At 41.2% G+C, this 21,235-nt stretch overlaps 1 protein-coding gene across 4 annotated transcripts in view; it reads left to right on the top strand.

Annotated features, from left to right (window-relative positions):
• Window positions 1–21,235, top strand: part of MAPRE2 (microtubule associated protein RP/EB family member 2) — a 94,926-nt gene that overhangs the window by 41,573 nt on the left and 32,118 nt on the right. For all 4 annotated transcript variants that reach the window (XM_031052993.2, XM_005153551.3, XM_034061280.1 and 1 more), the window contains one exon: window positions 11,681–11,808. In XM_031052993.2, the coding sequence (XP_030908853.1) occupies window positions 11,681–11,808 (128 nt within the window). The remainder of the gene's footprint in view (window positions 1–11,680; window positions 11,809–21,235) is intronic.

Below are 21,235 nucleotides of genomic sequence, written 5' to 3'. Positions count from 1 at the left end.
AATTATTAATTTTTGCCCTATATTTCTGCCTGCAGACATTTGACTTTCCAATGGACATTTTTAATCTGTGTTTCCCAGCAGTGGGGTTGCCTTTGAACTACCTTGTCTCTTAAGCAGCTTTATTTTTAATGTGGTGAGGTGGTTGTTTTCCCCACTAATTGTTCCTGAAGTGCTATACAATATGGACCTGGTGGTACTGGTAAAAATGAATATGAGTCAGCAGTGTGCTCCTCCAGGGAAGAAGGCCAAGCCAATGCCAGGCTGCATTAGCAGGAATATAGCCAGCAGCTCCAGGGAAGTGACTGTTTCCCTCTGGTGCTTCTGAGACCACATCTTGCATACTGTATCTGATTTTGGCCTCTCCAGCTTGAGAAAGACAGGGACATACTGAAGCGAGTGGGATAGAGTGATACCAGGATGGTCAGAGGGCTAGAGTGTGTGAGCTGGATTTGGTCAGCCTGGAGAAGACAAAGCTCAGGAGGGGGGAAGATCTCATTGTAATCTTTAGCTGTGTAACAGGCATGGTTTGTGCAGAGAAGATGAAGCCAGCTTCTTCTCTGAGGTGCCTAGGGAGAGGATGAGAGGCAGTGGCAGACAGCAGCTGCAACAGTAGAAAGGACCTCAGGTACTGGGAGAAAAATGTTCACAGCGGGGATGGTCAAGCACTGAAAGAAGTTGCCTGAGAAACTGCAGATTATCTGTCCTTGGAGAGACTCAAAACTCAGATAGATGGGACAACCAGCAGCTTTTTCTTGCTGGCTCTGCTGTGAATGAGAGGTTGGAGCCAGTATCTCTGGAGTTCCCCACCTACCAGCGTCACTTTATGATCTTATTCTGTAACTCAAATAAGCATAAACAGCTCTTGAGTTCAAAACACAGCACACTAAACAGAACCATGAAATCAGTCACTTTAAAAGTGAAAGGAATATCATACACTAACAAATTTGTACTGCCACCGAGGTGAAATCATCCTTTCATCAAAGGTTCCAAATGGAAAAGGAAAATGTGTGTATGCAGTCTCAGTTTGGCTGCATCAATTTTGACTGTTTTCTAGCTTAATTCTCACAAAAAGCTATACTGCTGCTGCAGTGTGTTGATTACTTCATACTGCATTCTTCAAATCACTGGGAACAACTTCTGCAATTTCGTACCCAGGCATGACCAAAAGTCTGTAAACACACAGCAGAGCAAAGGGATAGATTTGCTGTGTCAGAAAAATCATTATGCACATTGCAGATAAAGATTATGTCTTGAAATTGAAAGCTGTTACATTATCCCCTCCACTTTTAAGGAATTTTTAATTTCTTTTATGCAAAAGTATTAACATTATTGATAAGTTTAATTTGCAGGAAATGTTTAACTTTGAGCACAGAATTAAACTGTGCCAGCCATGCGCTTAGTCTAACGTGCTTTTACAGGGAGTGGTGCAAAACTGTCTTCTTGTATGACCTACAGCAACACTGAGAGGCTTGAAGAAACTAAATATTCACATTACAGCATAGGTTATTACCTTCTTAACTGCACTTATATGTAGTCAAAGGTAATTCAAGCAATAAGCTTTTTTTTTTTCCCCTTGTTTATTGTGGGAGTTGAACTTGGTAATGTCACTGTTTGCCAGCTGGAAACAATACACTTCAGGAATTGACCTCAAGATATTCCACGAAAGGAGGCTAAATCCTATTAAACAGTACATCTATGCTTTTCTTAGCTTAAGGTACAAGGTTTTATTGGGGCTTATAGATAAAAAACTGTTGTAACTGGCAGTAATTCTGTTCTTACAATCACAGTTGCATCAAAGCAGTAGGCACCATAGAAAAGGGTGTTACATGGGAAAACAAAACTTTGTGGATTTCTCACCTTTAGATAGACAAGAGATGTTAAAAATTAAAATCAGAAAGAAAATGCCAACTTCACAGAGCTTCAAAGACTAATACAATTGGAAAAATAAGTTTTGGGAAAGCTTTACTTGATGCTGGTAGTCTCAGAAACTGTGTTGGTAGTGCAACAATGGTAAAATAAGTTTGTGGTTGCTGGCACACAGCAAGAGTAATATATTACATAAATCACAGATGGTTGAGCTAGCATGTTCCTAAAGGGCAATTTATCTGCGAACGATTAGCGAATTCTGGTTTTAGTTGCTCCAAAATGAATTCAGCAGTTAAGTAATTGCACTTAGAAGTTCAGCCTCATTCTAGGCAGTTGTTGGTAGGATTAATTCTTAAATGCAAGTCTTTTACTGATATTATCTTGAGTACCAGAATAATGTCAGAATAATATTTCCTTGTCTATTATAGTATTAACTCATGAGAATCATGGAAGAGGTCAAATCGCTTTGATATCCAAACCCAAAATTGTGTCATGTCTGGTAGTGTTAATGCTTGAAATTGGTATAATATTAATAATGGTTCGTAGGGAGTTTTGCAAGCCAAAGGCAGGACTATTTATTTGGGCTTATTTCAACAACATCAGAGATGTCAGAACTCCAAGATTTTTTTTTCTTTCTTTTTTTTGCAACTATTATTATTAGCCCAGCTTTCACCAGCATTGGACAAAGAAGTGGGAGAGAGGTTGAATGCAGAGCCTAATAAAAAGCTGCATTGTGTGTTGGCCCAGTGGTCTGCAGAGGCAATTGCTGGCTGAGGATTTGCACGTGGTTCAGGTCACAAATGCCTGATGAAGCTTGGTCATAGAAACCTGCCCACTGAGTGCTCTGCATACCCAGCAGGAAGCCTGGTACTTCTCCTCTGAACCACAAATGGCAGCAGAGCTGTGGTAGAAGTGGGAGGTGTCCCTGCCCATGGTAGGGGGGTTGGAACTAGGTGATCTTAAGGTCCTTTCCAACCCTAACTATTCTATGATTCTATAACCATATTAGAGCTTAATATTTTGCATTACAAAAATACACAGCCATGTTTTGGAGAGTGATGCACAAGTGAAAGCAGTCAGCACAGTTGCCTGTTGCTTCATCCGTTGTCACATGCTTGTTTACAACTACAGGGTAAAGGTGGCTTAAAATAAATGTCTTATACCCCTGCTCAGTGTCACCACCTATGCTATGATGTCTTGTTCTGGGATGGAGCTAGGCTGGCTGCCTGCCTGGCAGCTCTGCAGCTTTCTCATGAAGGCTGTGCTCTGGCCTCTTTGCCCATGGGTACCCGGACAGTTGCACTGTTTGCTGCGCTGTTTCTTGTCCTTTCCTGGGTGTCCCTCCAGATGTCTCCGAAGTGACGAGTTAGAAGGCCACTTTCACAGGGCCTTATTCTCTGCGGTAATATTTAGTTGGACTCAATGATCCCTGGTTGGTCTCCTCCAACTCAGGATACTTACAGAATTATAGAATGGTTCAAATTGGAAGGAACCTTAAAAAATCATCCAGTTCCAACCCCCTGCCATGGTCAGAGACACCTTCCACTAGACCAGGCTGCTCAAAGGCCCGTCCAACCTGGCCTTGAACACTGCCAGGGATGGGGCAGCCACAGCTTCTCTGGGCAACCTGTGCCAGTGCCTCACGACCCTCACAGTAAAGAATTTCTTCCTAACATCTAATCTAAATCTAATGTCTGTCAGTTTAAAGCCATTCCCCCTTGTCCTGTTACTACATGCACTTATAAAAAGGCCCTCTTCAGCTTTCTTGTATCTCCTTTAGATACTGGAATTCTACTCTATGACTCTAACATATATTTTTGTTAAGCCTAGAATAAGTGTTGCAATGCTAAATCAGTGTGTATCTACATTTGTTTTTAATGTAAAAGAGAAAAGTTGATGCATGACAAAGTTCTTGTTCTCTGTATCATATTGCATCATTTGTGAATAGAAAGCATATATTGTAGCTCCTCTTTAGTGCAAGACCTTTCTCGTGAGAGTGCTCTCCTGGTTAACTATGCATACCATGGACAGCCAGACTTTATTAAGTGTACTGCAGTGTCTTGTTAGGAAACAGCAGCTACGTGTTAGGAGAAAGGCATTTCATTTCCCCTTGTCGAATACTCCTATTTTCCCCTTCTTCCCAGGCTCATCCTCTGCTGTGGATGCTCAGTGCGTGTCTCCTGCTGAGTCACTGCCTTGCTGCCTGGCTCTGTGTGGGGGTGAGGCCCTTGGAGTCTGCTCAGACCCCCTGTCAGGAGGGCTGTATAGTATTACAAAATCTCATTTGCCATTACGTTATGCTTGGAGTAAATCGACGTGTTACTTTAGCCTTTCACCTCCCAGTGTGTACATGTCGGGGAGGAGAAGGGGGGGCAGCACAACCCCGGATAGGTCAAAACTAAATTCATGTGGTGACTTCATCTGACTCCAGTTGGATCTCAGCCCTGCTGAAACTCCCAAGCCTACCCACAGCGTTTTCTGGACTTAAAAGGCGGAAATGGCAGGAGTCGGGAGCAGCGGGCTGCCTGCCCTGCCAGAGCTGCTGCCAGCCTGCAGCGTGGCTGCTGTGCTGGTGGGTTGTGCCTCCAACATAGTGCCTTGGGTGCCCAGTGGTGTTGGTGTTTCTTAAGGTTTTTGGCTATTTTTATCCCTTCCTAATTAGGGGCAGATGTTTTCCTGGTGTAGATGCAGGTGGCTGCTTAAGTGTGTGGCTGTATCCACATCATTTTGCCTGGGAGTTCATGCACTGCGCTCAAGTGGGGCAGTGGGTTTGGGGACAAGCTCTTCTCTGCTGCCATCTTCATTTTGCAATAAATCTGCATTTGCTAAAGCACTTGTGGATCTACTGTCTGAAAAACATCCATCATTTAGTGGGAGCAAAGATAGAATGTTCCCCTGTTATTTGCAGAACCCAGCCTAGGAACTGGGGCTTGTTAACATGTGCTGCCTTTCAAGGCATCCTTTCTCCACCATGATGTTCTCTCAGCACTGCTGTTACCTTGCTTTATGGCACGTTTTAACCTCTTAGAAATCCTTTAGCTATGTCTGTGTGTATACTTAGTGATGTATTATTTTTGATGAGAGGGAAAAAAGAAAGAGTGAAAGGAGAATTAAAGCTCTTGTGTGTCTCGGTGAATTGACTTTGTTTCACGGAAGGCTAAATCTTGGTTCATTCATCAGCTTTTTCAAGGTTTTCTAGTTACAAAATTGTCCTAGATCCTCTTCTTTTTTTTTATAAAATGCAGGTGTTTCTAATTGGCTTGGGTTTACTGTATAAGTCTGAGAATTATTTTTCTCTGAATCAATCTTCCCCACAACCCCATTGTCTATTGTGAAAGGTAGGCTAGTTGCCAGTGTCTGTTGCGAAAATTTTACAGGTTGAATGTCTTCCTTCAGGGCATCAAAGCAGCAACTGAAGCTTAAGATCTTGAGTTGAAAGCCTTGGTGGGGGGAGGGTAATAACTAAGTAAAAGCAGTTAGGTTTCTCTTTAGCACTGCAGTCTTGCCACTCTTATGTTCCTCTCATTCAGCCCACTTCAAAGGTTTTTGTGGTTCTTCCTTACTAAAATGCCGTCTTAATTTGTAGTAGCGTTCTTTTTATACTGTGATTTGTGCATTCTTGCCCATTTTGAGTGCCTGTTTAGTGCTGAGCACTGCAACTGCTTGGTTGGACTACTCTAAGGTGCAGTTTGAGGGTGCTGTGGTTTCTTTCTAACCAGCTAGTCTGAATATACCTATGTGGAAATGGCAGTGGCCAAAGGCTCTGAATTGCTTCCATTTTGTGTTTGTTTTTCTTGAACCTCTATCTGTTGCCAAGAATGTATTTTTTAGCTAAGATTTGTTTACTCATAGAAATTGATAAGGAACCTTTCAAAAAAGTATCCAAACACTTTCAGCCACAATCAAGATACCATGTAGTTAAGTGTTAATACCATGTTGTACTTCTGGAGGCAAATATAGACCCTGGGGAAAATGGTGTTAGTATTACTGTGGAAACATGACATTATCACATTGCTATACAGTTTCAGTAGCAGAAGGAGTGAAAAGGTAGTCAAATAATAAAAAAACCCAGATCTTATTTATGCTATGCAAATATGACTGGCAGATCAAAAGTATCAACTGATCAACTTCAAGTGAGTCAATGAATGTGGCTTCTCCTCCTCAGGTGCCCTAAAATCGTCAGAGCACTAAATAATTTTATTGGAATTTGTAACTGTTCTTTTCATTTTGGTGAACTACCCCAATTTTATAACTGGTTAGTGAATAAACTCTAAAACTGTTTTGTAAAAACTATGCAGCATTGCTAGTTATTGGGCCATCTTGGAGGCTTTGGCTCAAATCGTGTATATTGTTTAAATACTTCTGATTGTGTGTTTGAGATTTGGGGGAACTGAATGTCTGAAAAAAGGAATTGTAATTTTTCTGCTTCTCAGCTAATACATTTTTGGGGTTTTAACTTTTCCTAAAGCCTTGTGTACCACAAACCAGAATTACTGCCCATCTTTGTAAGAGTTGCTCATATTTGGGTCTAAACCAGTCCTTGAGACCAGTCACAAACATTTGTGTAGGTCAGAACACCCCAGGGTTTGCAGGCAGTCTCTAATCTAAAATAAGAGAATTTAAGAATGCCTTAGTCCAATCTAAATAAATCTCTATTACTCTAATCTCACTTGCAGTTAAACAGGAAGTTGCAATGAGAACAATAGAAAATATGCTGTTTGCTGTGTTAAATGATAATCCTGCAACATTCAAACAATCAAAATGTACATGGATTGCCTCAGTCTTGTCTAGATTCTGTAGTATGCTTCACAAATCATTTTAGGTTGTCAAGCCAGATCCATGTTCTAAAGGTAACATGGCATTCAGAAGTAAATGAATAATAACATGGATAATAATTTTTTCTTTTAACATTTCAGGGCTATGTAGTAACATGGGAACAGCACACAAGAAATTTAACATTCAGCATTTTAAAAGGTGTGAATTTCTTCCAACAATACAACCACAGGATTCTTTTCTCCTTATATTTCTTTTTTTTTTTTCCGTGGCAATATCTCTTTGTGATTAATCTTAGTAACTCTGAGTTTCTGATTAGACAGAGCCTTTAGGCTGCTTGCTGCAAATACCATTTCAGTTGCAAAGCTCTGACATAAAGCCTTTGGCCATGGCCATTGAATTTGCTGGAAGAACACAGTGTAAGTCAAAAAGTAGAGTAAGAACAGTGTTGTCAGCATTGTGTGGGAGCTTTTTGTGTTGTTTATGTGTCCTCAGCACTCCTTTCAGTGAAGACCACCTCAAGCATAACTGGCCTCTAATGACTATGGCTAAAGCTGTATGCAGTGAATGTTAAAAAAGCAGGCAAGGTCCAGCTGCTGTTTCAGGATGGTATGAAAGGATGAATTTTCCTTCTACAGCAGGGATCCAGCTGCTGAGGCTGTCAGGTTTCTTCCTTAAGGGTTTTTTGTTTTGCAGTAGCTTTGATCTAGAAAACCTTTCTAACAGGAGCTACAGCAGTCTTGCACAGCTACATCTTAGCCTTTCTGCCGTATCTTCTGCTTCAGTACCTTTTGATGTGCTAACTTCTGTTTTACTGGTGGTATCTATCCTGATGCTATCAGATGCCAGCTTCCAGGCGCCTCCTCTTTGTATCGTCACACAGGCTTTCTACTGCGTTTTAAAACTTAACATCATACCATGCTTAATTGTATGAAACGGGAAGGCCTCTCAGGTTTAGAGATGAGGACATGTGATGGGTATTTACACTACAGATACATTCACTGCTGTAATTCTTTAAGCCTTGCCATTATTACTGGTTTGCCATAATACAGTGCTGCTTCTGTCAACAATTATTTGTCTTTCCCCAGGAAAGTAAAGTAAATATGCCTCTTGCACAACTATCCTTAAACACAGCTGGATAGCACCTTGTAACAGCTGCAGTTATCTGTAACAAGAGCTTTGGAAAATATCTAATAGCTGAATGTTCAGTGCTGCAAGTAATGCCTTAAGAAATTAATAATCCTTTGGGTGTAATGTTTACCATCAGACATGCTGAGCCACTATATTTCTGACTGAGGTGTAACTGCTTAAGCATATACATGATTTTCAGCACCTAACTAATCCTCTGAACTCAGCTTTGTGGTGCTTAGCTGTGTGTGTATGAAGTGAATGGTCTGGACTACCACGTGAAGACTCCTGTGGCTTGTTTATATTTACTGAGGATTTTCTTTTCAGTTTCTTCTAAGTTAAACAAGGGGGAGTCCTCTCTGGTTAGGCAGTACTGTAACAGACGTTTTTAAGCACCTGTGTGCTCTGAAGTGGGGAATATGGTGTGCTGTCTTCAATCTGGTTTTAGTTACTGTAGAATTGCTAGGCATCTCTATGGAAGGTGGAAGGTCTCAGGTAGATGCTGTTTTTCAGGCTTGTGTATCTTGTTCTTAAGAGGATTCAGTCTAAACAAGGAAAGCCTAACAAGTAGAAAATGTAAATAATGTCATTGGGAAGTAGGGGTATATTAAGACATACGACCAAGTTGTTAGCTACTTGGCTGTTCAGAGTATGTTCTGTGTGCCTCCACCTGTCCAGCTGTTCTGTAGCATTAGCCTTACAGATGTTTATTAATGGGTTTTGAATTTGGATCACATTTTTCAAAGTAGTTCAGCACTTAGGGAACAGTTCTGAAGAAAGCCTGAGCCCAGCTGTGGATGTCAAGCACAGTGGCTCTTCTCTGTTGCCAGGCATACCTCTGCCACCTATGCCTGTTTGTTCTTTTTCTTCTCCTTGGCTTTTTTCAAGGCCTGTCTGTGTGGCAAACAGGATATATGCGTATCTAAGCACCAAAGTGGAACATGTTTACACTAAAGGAAACCTTCCCAGCTGAGTTTATTTAAAATGTAACCATTAGGAGGGTGTGTGACAGCAGATGCAAATGCACGGGGAAGCCCTTCAGGAGAAGGGGACGTGCAAGATTCAGACATTTGTTAACATGTCACTGAGAATAAATGGCATTGGCATGTTATTGATTTATTATTTTTATCAAAAGTTCTGATTAATTTTGCATATGATTTAAAATAGTGTCGATACACCCTCATGCATACCTGTGTGTACAAATGTGAAGCTATTGTCTCAAATAGCCTGGACTTGCATTTGACCCATAGACTGCAATAATTCATTTGCAGGCACAGCGTAAGTTATATTACAGATATCCTTCAGGGTATCATTGTAAAGCTCAAGGTTATTCATTTACTCACAGTTTCCTGAAGTGGAGTTCCCCACCCCATGCGCTGCAGCAAAGGAGGTTGTTTGTTGTTCTGCAGAAAGATAGGTCTTTCTCTTTGCAGTTGCTTCTAGAAAAGGGTGAAGGAGGAATTTCTGCTTCCTTCCTGCATGTGGATTTTCTTGATCTTTTTAACAGAGTAGACTTTCTTCTTTAACCACTGGTAGCTGATGGTTGTTCTGAGTTCTGCCAGGCCTCGAGAGGCATGTTGAAATTGGATGAAGTAGTGGCAGTCACAGATCAGAGTATCTTTATTTCAATTGTTATCATCTAAATAGCTTGTTTAAAAGTTAGCAGACTGTTCCATATTGAATGGTGGTTTGCATATTAAACCCAGTATTCTGAATCTTAAATGAATGTTAAAGTCACTGTTAAGCTGTTACTTGAACTGGTCTTACAAACAATATTTAACATGTTATTTTAATAGTGACAGTGATAGTGTATTTCTGTTAGTTTCTTATCTATATAAAAAGTCTGAAAATAAGAAAGTAAAAACCATACTAGCAGTAGTGGTGTTAACTTCAGAAGCTGTTAGTAACAAAGGTGCCGTTTGTCTGCTTGGTCCCTTCCATCCTGATGTTGACTCTAAGCTTTCATGGCTAGCCATTATAGTGTGGTTTTAAGAATAAAAGGGCACTCCCTATTCCTCAAACTTTGTTCTTAGCACTCAGTTCAATCCAAGCGCTTAGCATGTGCCAAGAAAACGACCTTTGCTGACTGTTACAGTGAATGCAGTGCTGTACAGTTCATACAATTAGCTGTGCTGTCTGAGAGCCTGTAGGAAGAACTGAGCAGACTGAGGGAGGACAGGCTGATTTGTTCTGTAGCTCAGAAGTGCCCATACAGGAGTGTGTAGAGGGCCTGTACACACTGACATGTTGCTGAGTCAAGTTTCATGCTGATGAGGGTTTTTTCACATGTTTTACCTAAGTTGCTCCAGCATACCTCACTATGGGCAGAGCTAACCCTGTGGTCTTCATGTTTTCTTCAGGACTGTCTGTCAAGCTTCAAATGGTTACCTCTGCAAATTGTCAATGCTGACCTCAGATCCCACAGAAGAGATCCTGCTCCCTTTCATTGGGAGAGGAGGTTGAGGTGCAAGGCTGAGGTATCAGGGCTGGCACCAAAGCTAGCCAGTTAAGTGTTAGCTACAAGGTGTCACTAGAGAAATAGGTGTGCAGTCCCCACCAAACCCTTTCTTTACAAGAATAATAGTGCTATTTAGGCTATTTGGTCATTTCTGATCAAATAGTCATATTCACCTCATACTTGGATTGTTACTAGCAGACTTCCTGAACTCCACTAGTCTTGGGAACATTATTTACTCTTTTTATGAATGATTTTGGTTCAGCACTTTGAAACTATCGATGAGATGACCTTGGATGTGCCCATCTTTTCTCTTTGTAATGCCTTGTAACAGGAAGATGTGATTAGTGAGGAATAATAGAACATAAAATCCAGCAGTACGTGTTTCCAGTCTGTGTACTTGGGGGCTGATTGTAAAAGCTATAATGAATTACCTGCTTGCAGGAAAGGACCTTAGCTAACCAGATGAATCTTCTTAAGATGATGTGGCTATGAAAATTTTCAGCACAGAGTGCTGTTTCCCAAGGTCTTGATGAAACATTGTCCCAGTGTTTCGGTTTGAAACTGTTTGGCTGTGTTCAAGGGGGACTGCTGGCATGAGCAGGAAGTGAAGGTCTGAATTGATAAGAGACTTGTAGGATTAATTGGTTTGCGCTAGACTACCTGGGCATTGGGACAGGCTGACTGCTTTCCCTAACACATTACAAAATCAGCTCTGGGGAAGAAAAAGCCATTAGAGCTGGAGGATAATGTTGGCAGAAGAACAAATGGGTTTAAGCTAAGACGGAATGTTCCTAACAGTTTAGAGGAATTGGGCTCCACGGCAGCTTCCCAACCAGATGGTTGAGGGTGCAAGTCTCACTTAATTTCAGGATAGAAGCTGGTGAATTGATAAAAAAGATTACCTGATATTCGTTTTATGATTGTTGGAAACTGAATTAGTGATCCAGAAGGCCCCTGAACCAGTGAGAAATCAGTATCTGAGTAGGTAGAACTGCTGCATCTTCTAGAAGATATCTGAAAATTAAGTACTTGTTTAGGCAGTCTAATCATCCTACAGCAGCAAAAAGCTGACGGATATATGTCAGATCACTATATTTGTGCAGCACTACGTGACAAATCCCAGGTCTCTGATCCTGGCTGTGTATCTGCAGGCTATGTCTTACTCTTTTTTTCCCACCTTATTAGCATTAAGCAGAATACTGTAGATTTGTATGTTCTTTAAATTCAGTGACAGCCAGAGAAATATGTTCATATATTCCAAGAGGACACTGAGGAGGTTATATAGCATCAACAAATAAAAATGAAAACTCCAGTCTCAGTACATAAGAGAAGGTTGTTCAGTGATGCAGCTTTTCCTTCTCTTCCTGGTTTTTTTGAACAGGCAGTGTAAATTTGTTGTATCCAGAAAACAATGATCAAAATGCTAAAACTGTTTTTTGTCCTTTTTTTTCCTAGTTGGGGAATGGCGGTCAACGTGTACTCTACCTCTATAACCCAAGAGACTATGAGCAGACATGACATCATCGCATGGGTTAATGATATATTAGCTTTAAACTACACAAAAGTCGAGCAACTCTGTTCAGGTAAGAAAGTGTGGTATGCTCTACAAATGTTTATTTTAAAACCACTCTAAAAGTCCGATTTGTTGAAAATAGATAACTTTAAGCTCTGACATAAACCAGTTACTCTGAGAAAAGAGACTAATATACGTGCAGAGGAAGTGTTTTTGCATTCATGTTAATCATGGAAGGATAAGGTGCCTTGCGAAAGCATAACAAATGCAGAGGTGAACGGGACAGATGTAGCAGAAGATACACAGAAGCAATAGAAATGTTGACTAAGCAAGAAAATAATACAGTGATAAGCTATTGTGTTTTCAAGCTATTGGGGTGTACATAGCTGAAAAAGAGACAAAGAGAGAACCAACACCCCAGCTGAGAAAAATTCTCTGGCACCTTTTCCTTCCTGGTGAGGGTCCTCAAATCGCTGCTGATGTTTACAGAAAAAGAGCACAAGTGTGACTGTGAAGAACAGCATGAATTTGAGGAAAAGAGCCTCTGGTTGCTGCAAGGGCTTTAAGAGTTTGTCGAGAAAATCTTTGTTTCTCTGTAAGCGTAACTGAACTCTTGTTGTAAGTAACTTTGGTAATGAGCCTTGAAAAAAAGAGTAATGGTTTGAATACTTTGGGCATTTTGGTTAATCAGAATGGCAGCTACAAGATACGTGTTAAATAACTGGGTCTGTAACTAGATGATGAGTAGAAATGACACAGACAAAAGCTGATGTCTCACTGAAAATACAGATGCCCCCAGGGAGTGATTCTTTCTGATTTCCTACTGTGATTTTTAAATTTGAAGATGTTTGTGTTGGAGGAGATCTAACTTAGATTGCTGCTTCCAGACAACTGACATGCTGGGAATATCTTACTTAAGAAGACAAAGCTCTGAGTGCATAGAACTGAAACCGCGTTACCACATTTCAGCTATTGACTGATCCAGTTGAAATGCATTAGTGGGGTCTTACATTCATATATTTGAATTTACCTACCATTATAGGTAATTTTTCTGAGATGTTCCCCTGAAAGGTACAGAAAAATCTTTGGAGACTCATAGCTTACACCTCAAAACTTAAAAACAATTGTTAGCTGCAGAAGCAGGCTTGCACGCTTACAGCCTTGCACAATGACTATAAAATTGAGGCTGAGAAAGGGGAGGTTAACGTGCATGTCAGTAACTGATATAAAGTAAGTAATTAAAGGCATAGAACACAAGAAATAACCTTTTTAAGAGTTACGAACTTGAACTTGAAAGATGTTATAGTTAACTGTTGTTGCATACACATGCCCGGAAGTTAGCCTAAGTATTTTATTGAGTTATACATAAAGAAAGCATTCATGTGGGGATGTGTGTGCTTGTGTGTAAAAATAGGTATAGCTATATATAGAGACATATGGGTATACACATGCACACAGGCTTATCAGGCTATAGAAAGATGCAAGAAAATGGACATTTTCATTCCAAAATACCCAACGTTTGCCATTGTTTGAAACAGGACGTATACTAGACCAGTTATTGACTTGTTCCTGTATAGCTATTTATATGCTCATAAATAGTTGAAAGGAAGCTTTTGAAGTGAATTCTCCACTCAGTTAAGTGTGTGTGGGCTTGAAAAAAAAAACAACCAACCAAACAAACAAAAAAGGACCAAAAAACCTCCAGATCTTTCCCAAAACAGGGAGGGGAGAGGTGATCTAAGAAGATTTAGATTATACAGAGTGCAATGAGTTAAAGGTATTCAAGAAAATAGATTGAGAGACTTCTTCTGGGTGGGGCAGGCAGGAGAAAAACATGGAAATTGTCACTAAGCCACTGTCCCATTTCATTACTTTTTCTGTGACATCCAGTGAGGATTTTGGGACGCACCACGAGGGAAAAACTGAAAAAAGGTCGTCTCATTTCAGCTCTTCCCCCGTTAAATCTTTTCTTCCTTTAGAGCTTCCTGGACTGTATTGACTGCTATTGTTACCTGATGCTTTTACATTCATATCTAGACAGGTCAAAGCTGTAAACTTGCATTTCCCCATTTGGTTTGATAGTTGAGTTTCATTCTTACGTGTTATTAGGTTTGTGTTATTGTTCATTACAATCTTGGATGGGGCTTTAATAGTTCCTTACGTGAAGGAGCATTTTTGAACCCTGTAGTCCAAGGGAATTTATTCTCTGAGCAGATGAATCTAAGCTCTGCTAGATTATTGCAGACACTGGAGCACAGTAGTCTTATGGACTAGGTCCTTTCTGTTTGAGACTGTACAGTCAGTTTCTCACATGCAAGACATGCACATGTAGGGATTCAAGATAGATGAACAAGAAGGTTTGGGAATCTTTCTGTATTTAATATGTATATATGTAGTTTATCATGTAAACTCAAAGTACTTTATTTAATGTACATACAGTACAGTTTACAGAATGGAAACTAAGGGGACAGTAGCACAAATGACCAACTGACAGGAAGAGCATCAGCAAGCATAATGTGGACTGTAGTTTGAGAATGACCAACGTAATTCATTCTGTCATTCCTTTGGCTGATGTTCCTTGAAGCATTGGCAGCTTTCATGCAGCTTAATGTTAGTTTCCATAATATATGAGCATTTCCCCAAGAATTCAAAGAGAAGGAATATGTGGGAAACGCTTTACAGCTATGAAGCATTTCACAGCATTAGCAGGGAGTTGCAGAGCCACTGTAACTGAATTTTTATAACCTACTGTAAAATCATATAGACATTTTCTTTTTTTAGAAAAGGGCATAAAGATTTGTCATGCTGTTACATGACTATTCAGTTCTTGTTCATTTATATTAATAAGGAGCAATCAGAAGGCCAGAAAAAGCCTAGTGCAAGGCCAGAAAAAGCAGGGGAGGGAAAGAGGGGAGGTTAAGTCTGAATGAAAAGCTGGAAGGCATTATTTTTAGGAGGCATGAGCTACCTTGATGTGGCATACGCTTGTGTTCAGCACCTGTATATGAGACCTCATGGGTGCTCATGTTTTGCAGCCAACGTAGCAATAATTCTGAACATTCTGAGCTTAAGCAAGAAGGAATAATGCGAGATTCTGCCTTTTAATAAAGGCTTTATTCAGCACATACCTAAAGCTCACCATGACAATTCATAATAATGACAGAAAAAGCAATCAGATCTTGTTCTCATTGCTGTGGAGAAGCAGCTTTGATAATACATATGCTGTAGCAATACCAGCCTATTCCCCAGTTGCCAGTTACAAAAACAGAGCTGTTAGGATGAGGAGCAGCAAAAGAAGAGGCTGGCTTAGTCATAAAGTATTTGCATTCTTTGGGAGTCTTAGACGTGTTTTTGTCTCTGCTAAGTAGGCCGAACAAAGTGCAGTGTCCCCTGAGCTTTCTGAATGCCTGTTGTAGTAGTGATGTGCCAAAAACCCCAGGTTATGGATGGATGCAGCCCTGGAGAGTCTAAATTTAGTTTGCAGCTCCTTTGGTAATTTAGTTTTGACAACTCAGGAGAAAATCTCTCTGAGCACCTCAGAGCAATGCAGTTCCCTTTGTTTTAGGTGAGTGTCATTTTGTCAGGTCTCTGGGTTTGACTACTTGCAGGGTTGTTAACCTGAATAGGAAATTTATAGTCCATGGGTTTAACTGAAGGCATAGTGCATTGCCTTTAGATGGGCATTAGAATTGAGACCATTTAGTTTGATATATGAATGAAAAATAATAGAGAACAACTGAGTGGATTTAATGTAGTAGGATCCCATGTGCAACACCCATGTGCCTGGGGAATAGAAGTGTCAAAGGAATTATGACACTGATTGTTCTTTAGGAATCATGCCATTTTTGCAACAAATACACAGTGGCTTAAAAAGAATTCTGACTAAACAGCTTATTACTTAATTTTCTTTACTAAGGCTGTTTTTCATCTATAGGGAATACCAAGTGAACGTGCTACAGGGCTTTTCATGAGTGTCTGGCTGCTACATGAGAGTATATTCAAAATAAGAGTCAGGCAGGAGTCTATAGAGGGCTTGCATATGAATTAAAAAGAAATAGCACAAAGTATGCAAGCTGTACAAATTATAAGCAAGGAAGCTGGAAATGATAAATGTATACAGAGAGGAAAACACAGCCTGAATTGAGGTGTAATTCCTTGCGTAGCTATACTTTGAGGCTAAGGTGATACAGAATCTGTCCTCCCCTCCCCTTGCATTTGGAAATTCTCAACAGAATTACAAACCTGCAGACTGTCTGGCCTCCAGTGCATACAGACCTTCTGTCTTGCAAGGATTAAGTGTGGGGTAGGGTTTTTCCTCTTTCCCCTTGCTTGTTATAAAAGACAGTATTATGAAGAGTGCATGTGATTTGGCATTTTCAAACGTTAGACTGTGATGCTTTCTGTGCAGATGCCCTGGGTGTTGCCACAGGGGATTTTTCGTGTGGTGACTACTGCAGCTAGTACCGTATCTCAGTTGGCATTCCTCCTGTGAAAACACACAGTCCCTTTATAGGTACATTTGTTGGTACTCTACCACCCTGATCTCGAAGGCAGGCAGCATGATGACAGGGCAGATGTTCTTTGTGTGACTTTGTGTTGCCTCTCGTGCTCTGGACTGGGGGGATGGCTCCATTATAGCCTCCTGTGACCATCAGGGAGGAAGGTCAATCCTGGCTTGTGGAGGGTGTCCAAGGTGTCATGCTTCCAAGGATGATGCGCTGGGGCTGGGTGCCATGGGGCTGGTCAGTGGCCCCTAGACCTGGCAGCATTTGTTTGCAAGGTGACCACTTGCACCACCCAGCCTCCAGGCCCTCAGTAGCAGCAGTGAGCAGGGTGCAAGACATGCTGCATCCTGAGCAGCTCCTCTGGCACCCAGTAAAGATCTGTCTGAGCAGGGCTGAGGTGACTGGAGAAGAAGGGTACTGGCCAGTCACAGAGATGGTGAGAAGGGCTACTTCTGCCTGTCATTTGTGTATAAGTACATGCAAATGGAGTGTATTTTGTGGCTTAGGTGCTTAGAATTTGGTTTTTCACATCTTTAAAGGTGTATGTTGCTCAGTGCCTATATTAACCCATAATTTCCTTGCTAAAATCTGCATTATAGGATGCTGTTGGAGCATTTGGTGCCGGCATGATTTCTGCACAACCCAGTGTGCTATTGCCTGCAAAGCTGAAGCATGTTTCAACATCGGTGGTTTTGGGTGTTTTCCAGTTTGCACCCTTGGCTTGGTCTCTAGAGCAACTTGGAAACATGATTAGAACATGGCTTGATCCCATTTGCACTCTGTAACCAAGCCGTGCTTCAAGGAACTGGCATGTTGTCCTGAGGTCATGCAACACAGACAATACTCAGTGTCAATATCGCTCTAATATCTTCCATATGATGTTTAGGATTAGGGGGATACAATGGATGTTAATGATTGGATTTAAGATCGTTTCCAAAACTTTCTGAGGAAGCTTGTAAAGGAGTATCATGAGATTTTCAGCCACTAATATTTTTTAAATGTCATTAATTAAGAATTCAAGAGGAACAGAATTTAAACAAGGGTTTTGCTTTTAAAAAAAGTATTATTTAATTGCTCATAACACTCATTTGAAGTTGGTTTCTTGGTCTCCCTCCTTTCTTAAGAGCTTGTTAGATTTTGTGTGGTACTTTTTTCTAGGCATGGTGAGCTACACAGCTATTTTCATTTAAATGGGAGCTGTGTTTTCTGAAATTGTTCTGATCTTCCCACTTAAAAATTAATGAAATCCAAAATAAATTATTGCTAAAATTTAAGTATTAAAAACTGTGCTGTGTATAATTTATGAGCAGCTTAAGTATTTACATATATAAGGAAAAGAGAATACAAGTTAACACAGGGGAAGCCTCCCTCCAACATGCATTATTTCAAATGATCAGTGGATATTCTGAGTTATGTCACATAAAAGCCACACCTGTGTGGAATAAGACTTTCTGAAGCAGACATCATTTAGATGCATGTGTATCTGACTGTTGGTGGATAGGGATACATAGTTCTGTAGGCTATTTTCGGTGGTGGCAGCATTTCTTTCAGAAGTTCCCGTGGGTATGCAGGCACTGAGTCTGCCCTCGCTGAGGCAGCTCATGCATTTATGTGCAGGGCTGTACTCTAACCTGCATCAATTTTACTCTTATGTCTTTAAGTGCCCTCCCAAGGGTGTTGCTGAGAAGGTGAAGCTCAGGCTGGAGTGGCTTCACTGATATACAGCCCCATGAATGCTTGCTTCTTGACAGCTAGGCAGGCGGTAAATTCATGTGGGCTTGAACACTCACTGGAAAATAGGCTGAAACTTCTTAAATCTCTTAAGGCTTTGTTTTGTTTCTTTTAATTGGAGGAGTAGAAGTGCATTGACCCATTGCCTAGGTCATACAGGTGCTGCTGAAATGCAAATAGGAATTTGAAGACTGTGGTCTCCAATGGCCTGCTCAACATGGCTTGTGTTGTTTCTTAAACATGTGGCTATATATAACACAACTTTATGTTTGTGGACATGCCCATCTTTTTGTTTGTTTGTTTTTAAACACAACCATAAGCGCAGTAACAGAACACACAGATTTGAAATCTAAATGGAAATCTATTGTCCGCTTTCAAAGTCAAAAGCCTACTACTGTGTACCTACCTTAACATCACTCCCAAGGAAGCGATTCTAGGGAGCCTGAGGTAAAAGGCAAGCCCAACTGCTGCTGTGTTGGCATTTGTGGATTTTCCCTTTTCTTACCGAAATTATTACATCACACATGCTCCTTGGAAGTTACTGCCTTTTTTTATTGTTGCTGCTGTTGTCCCAGCAACAGAAATTCCTGGTGTGTGCATTTTCCCAATTGGGTCAGCAGCCGTAGTGAACTGAAGTGCCAATGACTAATACGTATGCGGATCATCCTGTATTTTCCAAATGCGTGGTTGGGTTGTTGCAGCTTTGGAGGGAATGAATACTTTGAAGTAATTTGTATCTAATGTGAGTGAATATGTTTTTAGATTATCTGAAAAATCCCACTTGGGAAAGAGGCTGACCGTACCTTTCTGCTGTAGTTAGAATGGTTGGTTTGTCTGTGTGCTTTAAGGAAATGTTTCTCAAAGATTGAGTATGTGAAAAGTCAGACTGAGGTCCGGTTAAAGCTTTCAACCTGAGTGGAATGCTATTATATACTGAGCAGATTTCTAGTGTAGCACTTGAGTCTTTTTGCTGTGGCTTGGGTATCAGAACTGAAATAAAGCAGCCTTCCCCCCCAGCCCTATCTTTTCATGAGCCCTTTGTGTTCCTGGATTGCCTGGTGGTTTATGTGGCTTTTTAGTATCTCACTGCCACATGCTGCAGGGATGAGCAGGGAGGAGACTGAGTCTCCTGACATTTGATGTGAAGGATTGACCTGATTCAACTATAGGGGACATATCTTTACTTAGCAGTAACTGAGCTTATAGTACTTCTGTGAAATACTTTATTAGTATGTGAAGTACTAACTACAGTAAGTTTAAGGAAGTTAGTTTGCAAATAATACTTCCCTTTATGTAAACATAAAAGCTGTCCTCCTCCCCCCAAGGATGTAATCTTGCTCTGGGAGGCTTACTAAACAGTAAAAACTTGTAGCAAACAGGATTCACTTGTCTTCATTGTTCTCTCCTTTAACATCCTGTTGCTTTAAATAGAAGCACAAGTATTTTTGATTATCAAGAAAACACGTGTCTGCATTTGTGGATCCATCAGCCTCCAGATGGAAGAAGATAAAGGAGGAAAAATTAAAATCTGTGATGCAGTGTGCACATGCTTCAGAGCAGAATAAGCATGGACAATCTGGGAAAGAAACATTAGAACCATAGAATAGTTAGGGTTGGAAAGGACCTTAAAGTCATCAAGTTCCAACCCCCCTGCCATGGGCAGGGGCACCTCACACTAAACCATATCACCCAAGGCTCTGTCCAACCTGGACCTGAACACTGCCAGAGATGGAGCATTCACAACTTCCTTGGGCAACCCATTCCAGTGCCTCACCACCCTAAAAGGAAAGAATTTCTTCCTTATATCCAGTCTAAACTTCACCTGTTTAAGTTTTAACCCGTTACCCCTTGTCCTATCACTACAGTCCCTAATGAAAAGTCTCTCCCCAGCATCCTTACAGGCCCCCTTCAGACACTGAAAGGCTGCTATGAGGTCTCCATGCAGCCTTCTCTTCTCCAGGCTGAACAGCCCCAACTTTCTCATCCTGTCTTCATATGGGAGGTGCTCCAGTCCCCTGATTATCCTCGTGGCCCTCCTCTGGACCTGTTCTAACAGTTCCATGTCCTTTTTATGTTGAGGACACCAGAACTGAACACAATACTCCAAGTGAGGTCTCACAAGAGCAGAGTAGAGGGGCAGGATCACCTCCTTTGACCTGCTGGTCATGCTCCTTTTGATGCAGCCCAGTGTACATTTGGCTTTCTGGGCTGCAAGCTCACACTGAAGCCGGCTCATGTTCATTTTCTCATTAACCAACACCCCCAAGTCCTTCTCCGCAGGGCTGCTCTGAATCTCTTCTCTGCTCAACCTGTAGCTGTGCCTTGGATTGCTCTGACCCAGGTGTAGGACCTTGCACTTGTCATGGTTAAACTTCATGAGGTTGGCATCAGCCAAGGTCACAAGTGTGTCAAGGTCCCTCTGGATGGCATTCCTTCCCTCCAGCGTATCAGCTGAACCACACAGCTTGGTGTCATCAGCAAACTTTCTGAGGGCACACTCAATCCCGTTGTCCATGTCAGTGACAAAGATGTTGAACAAGACAGGGCCAACACCGATCCCTGAGGGACACCACTTGTTACTGGTCTCCAGCTGGACATTGAGCCATTGACCACAACTCTTTGCGTGTGGGAAAGAACAGAAAGCAAGGGAAAGAAGAGTATAGGACAAAAGCCACAATGAGTTCAGCATTGTTTACTGGAAGGGGGACAAGTGAAAGATTCTAACTGAAAATGCTGTAAAAATATTCTGATTATATAGATTTGGTAGAAATTTTCAACTTTTCCACTGCATGTGGTAAAACTCTTCGATTGTATGAACTTTGAACAGCTACCTTTTCAATTCTGTTTGTACTTTTGTGACTTAATTCTGCCCCAGCATCCCTTTCCCTTTTCTGGCAGCTGCCTGCCAGCCCACCGTGGTGGGTGCAGTCCCCTCACTGGTGTTTGCTGCTTGCTGTGCCCTGAGCCTGGTGTGGGGAACCCAGCAAACACGTCCGGATTCCATGATGCTGCTGCAGTCTTACTGCTCACTAATTGAGACAAAAGTAGTGGGTGCTGGGGGTGTAATCACACAGTCGAGTGTGCAGATTTGGTGTCTGGCCTGTGAATATCTTCTGTAATTAGTAGCTGCATTGGTATTCTAGATCAAAATACAGAAGGACTTTTAACCAGTGATTCTAAGTCACTTGTTAGCTAATACAGGTGACGAGGGTTTTAACATTGATCTGCAGTGCTGCCAGCTGTAGTTTTCATCTTTCATTT

Source organism: Melopsittacus undulatus, chromosome 1 (assembly GCF_012275295.1).
Source record: "Melopsittacus undulatus isolate bMelUnd1 chromosome 1, bMelUnd1.mat.Z, whole genome shotgun sequence".
In the NCBI taxonomy this organism is placed as follows: domain Eukaryota; kingdom Metazoa; phylum Chordata; class Aves; order Psittaciformes; family Psittaculidae; genus Melopsittacus; species Melopsittacus undulatus.
Note: the sequence above shows the minus strand (reverse complement) of the source record. Positions and strands in the feature narration are given on the sequence as shown.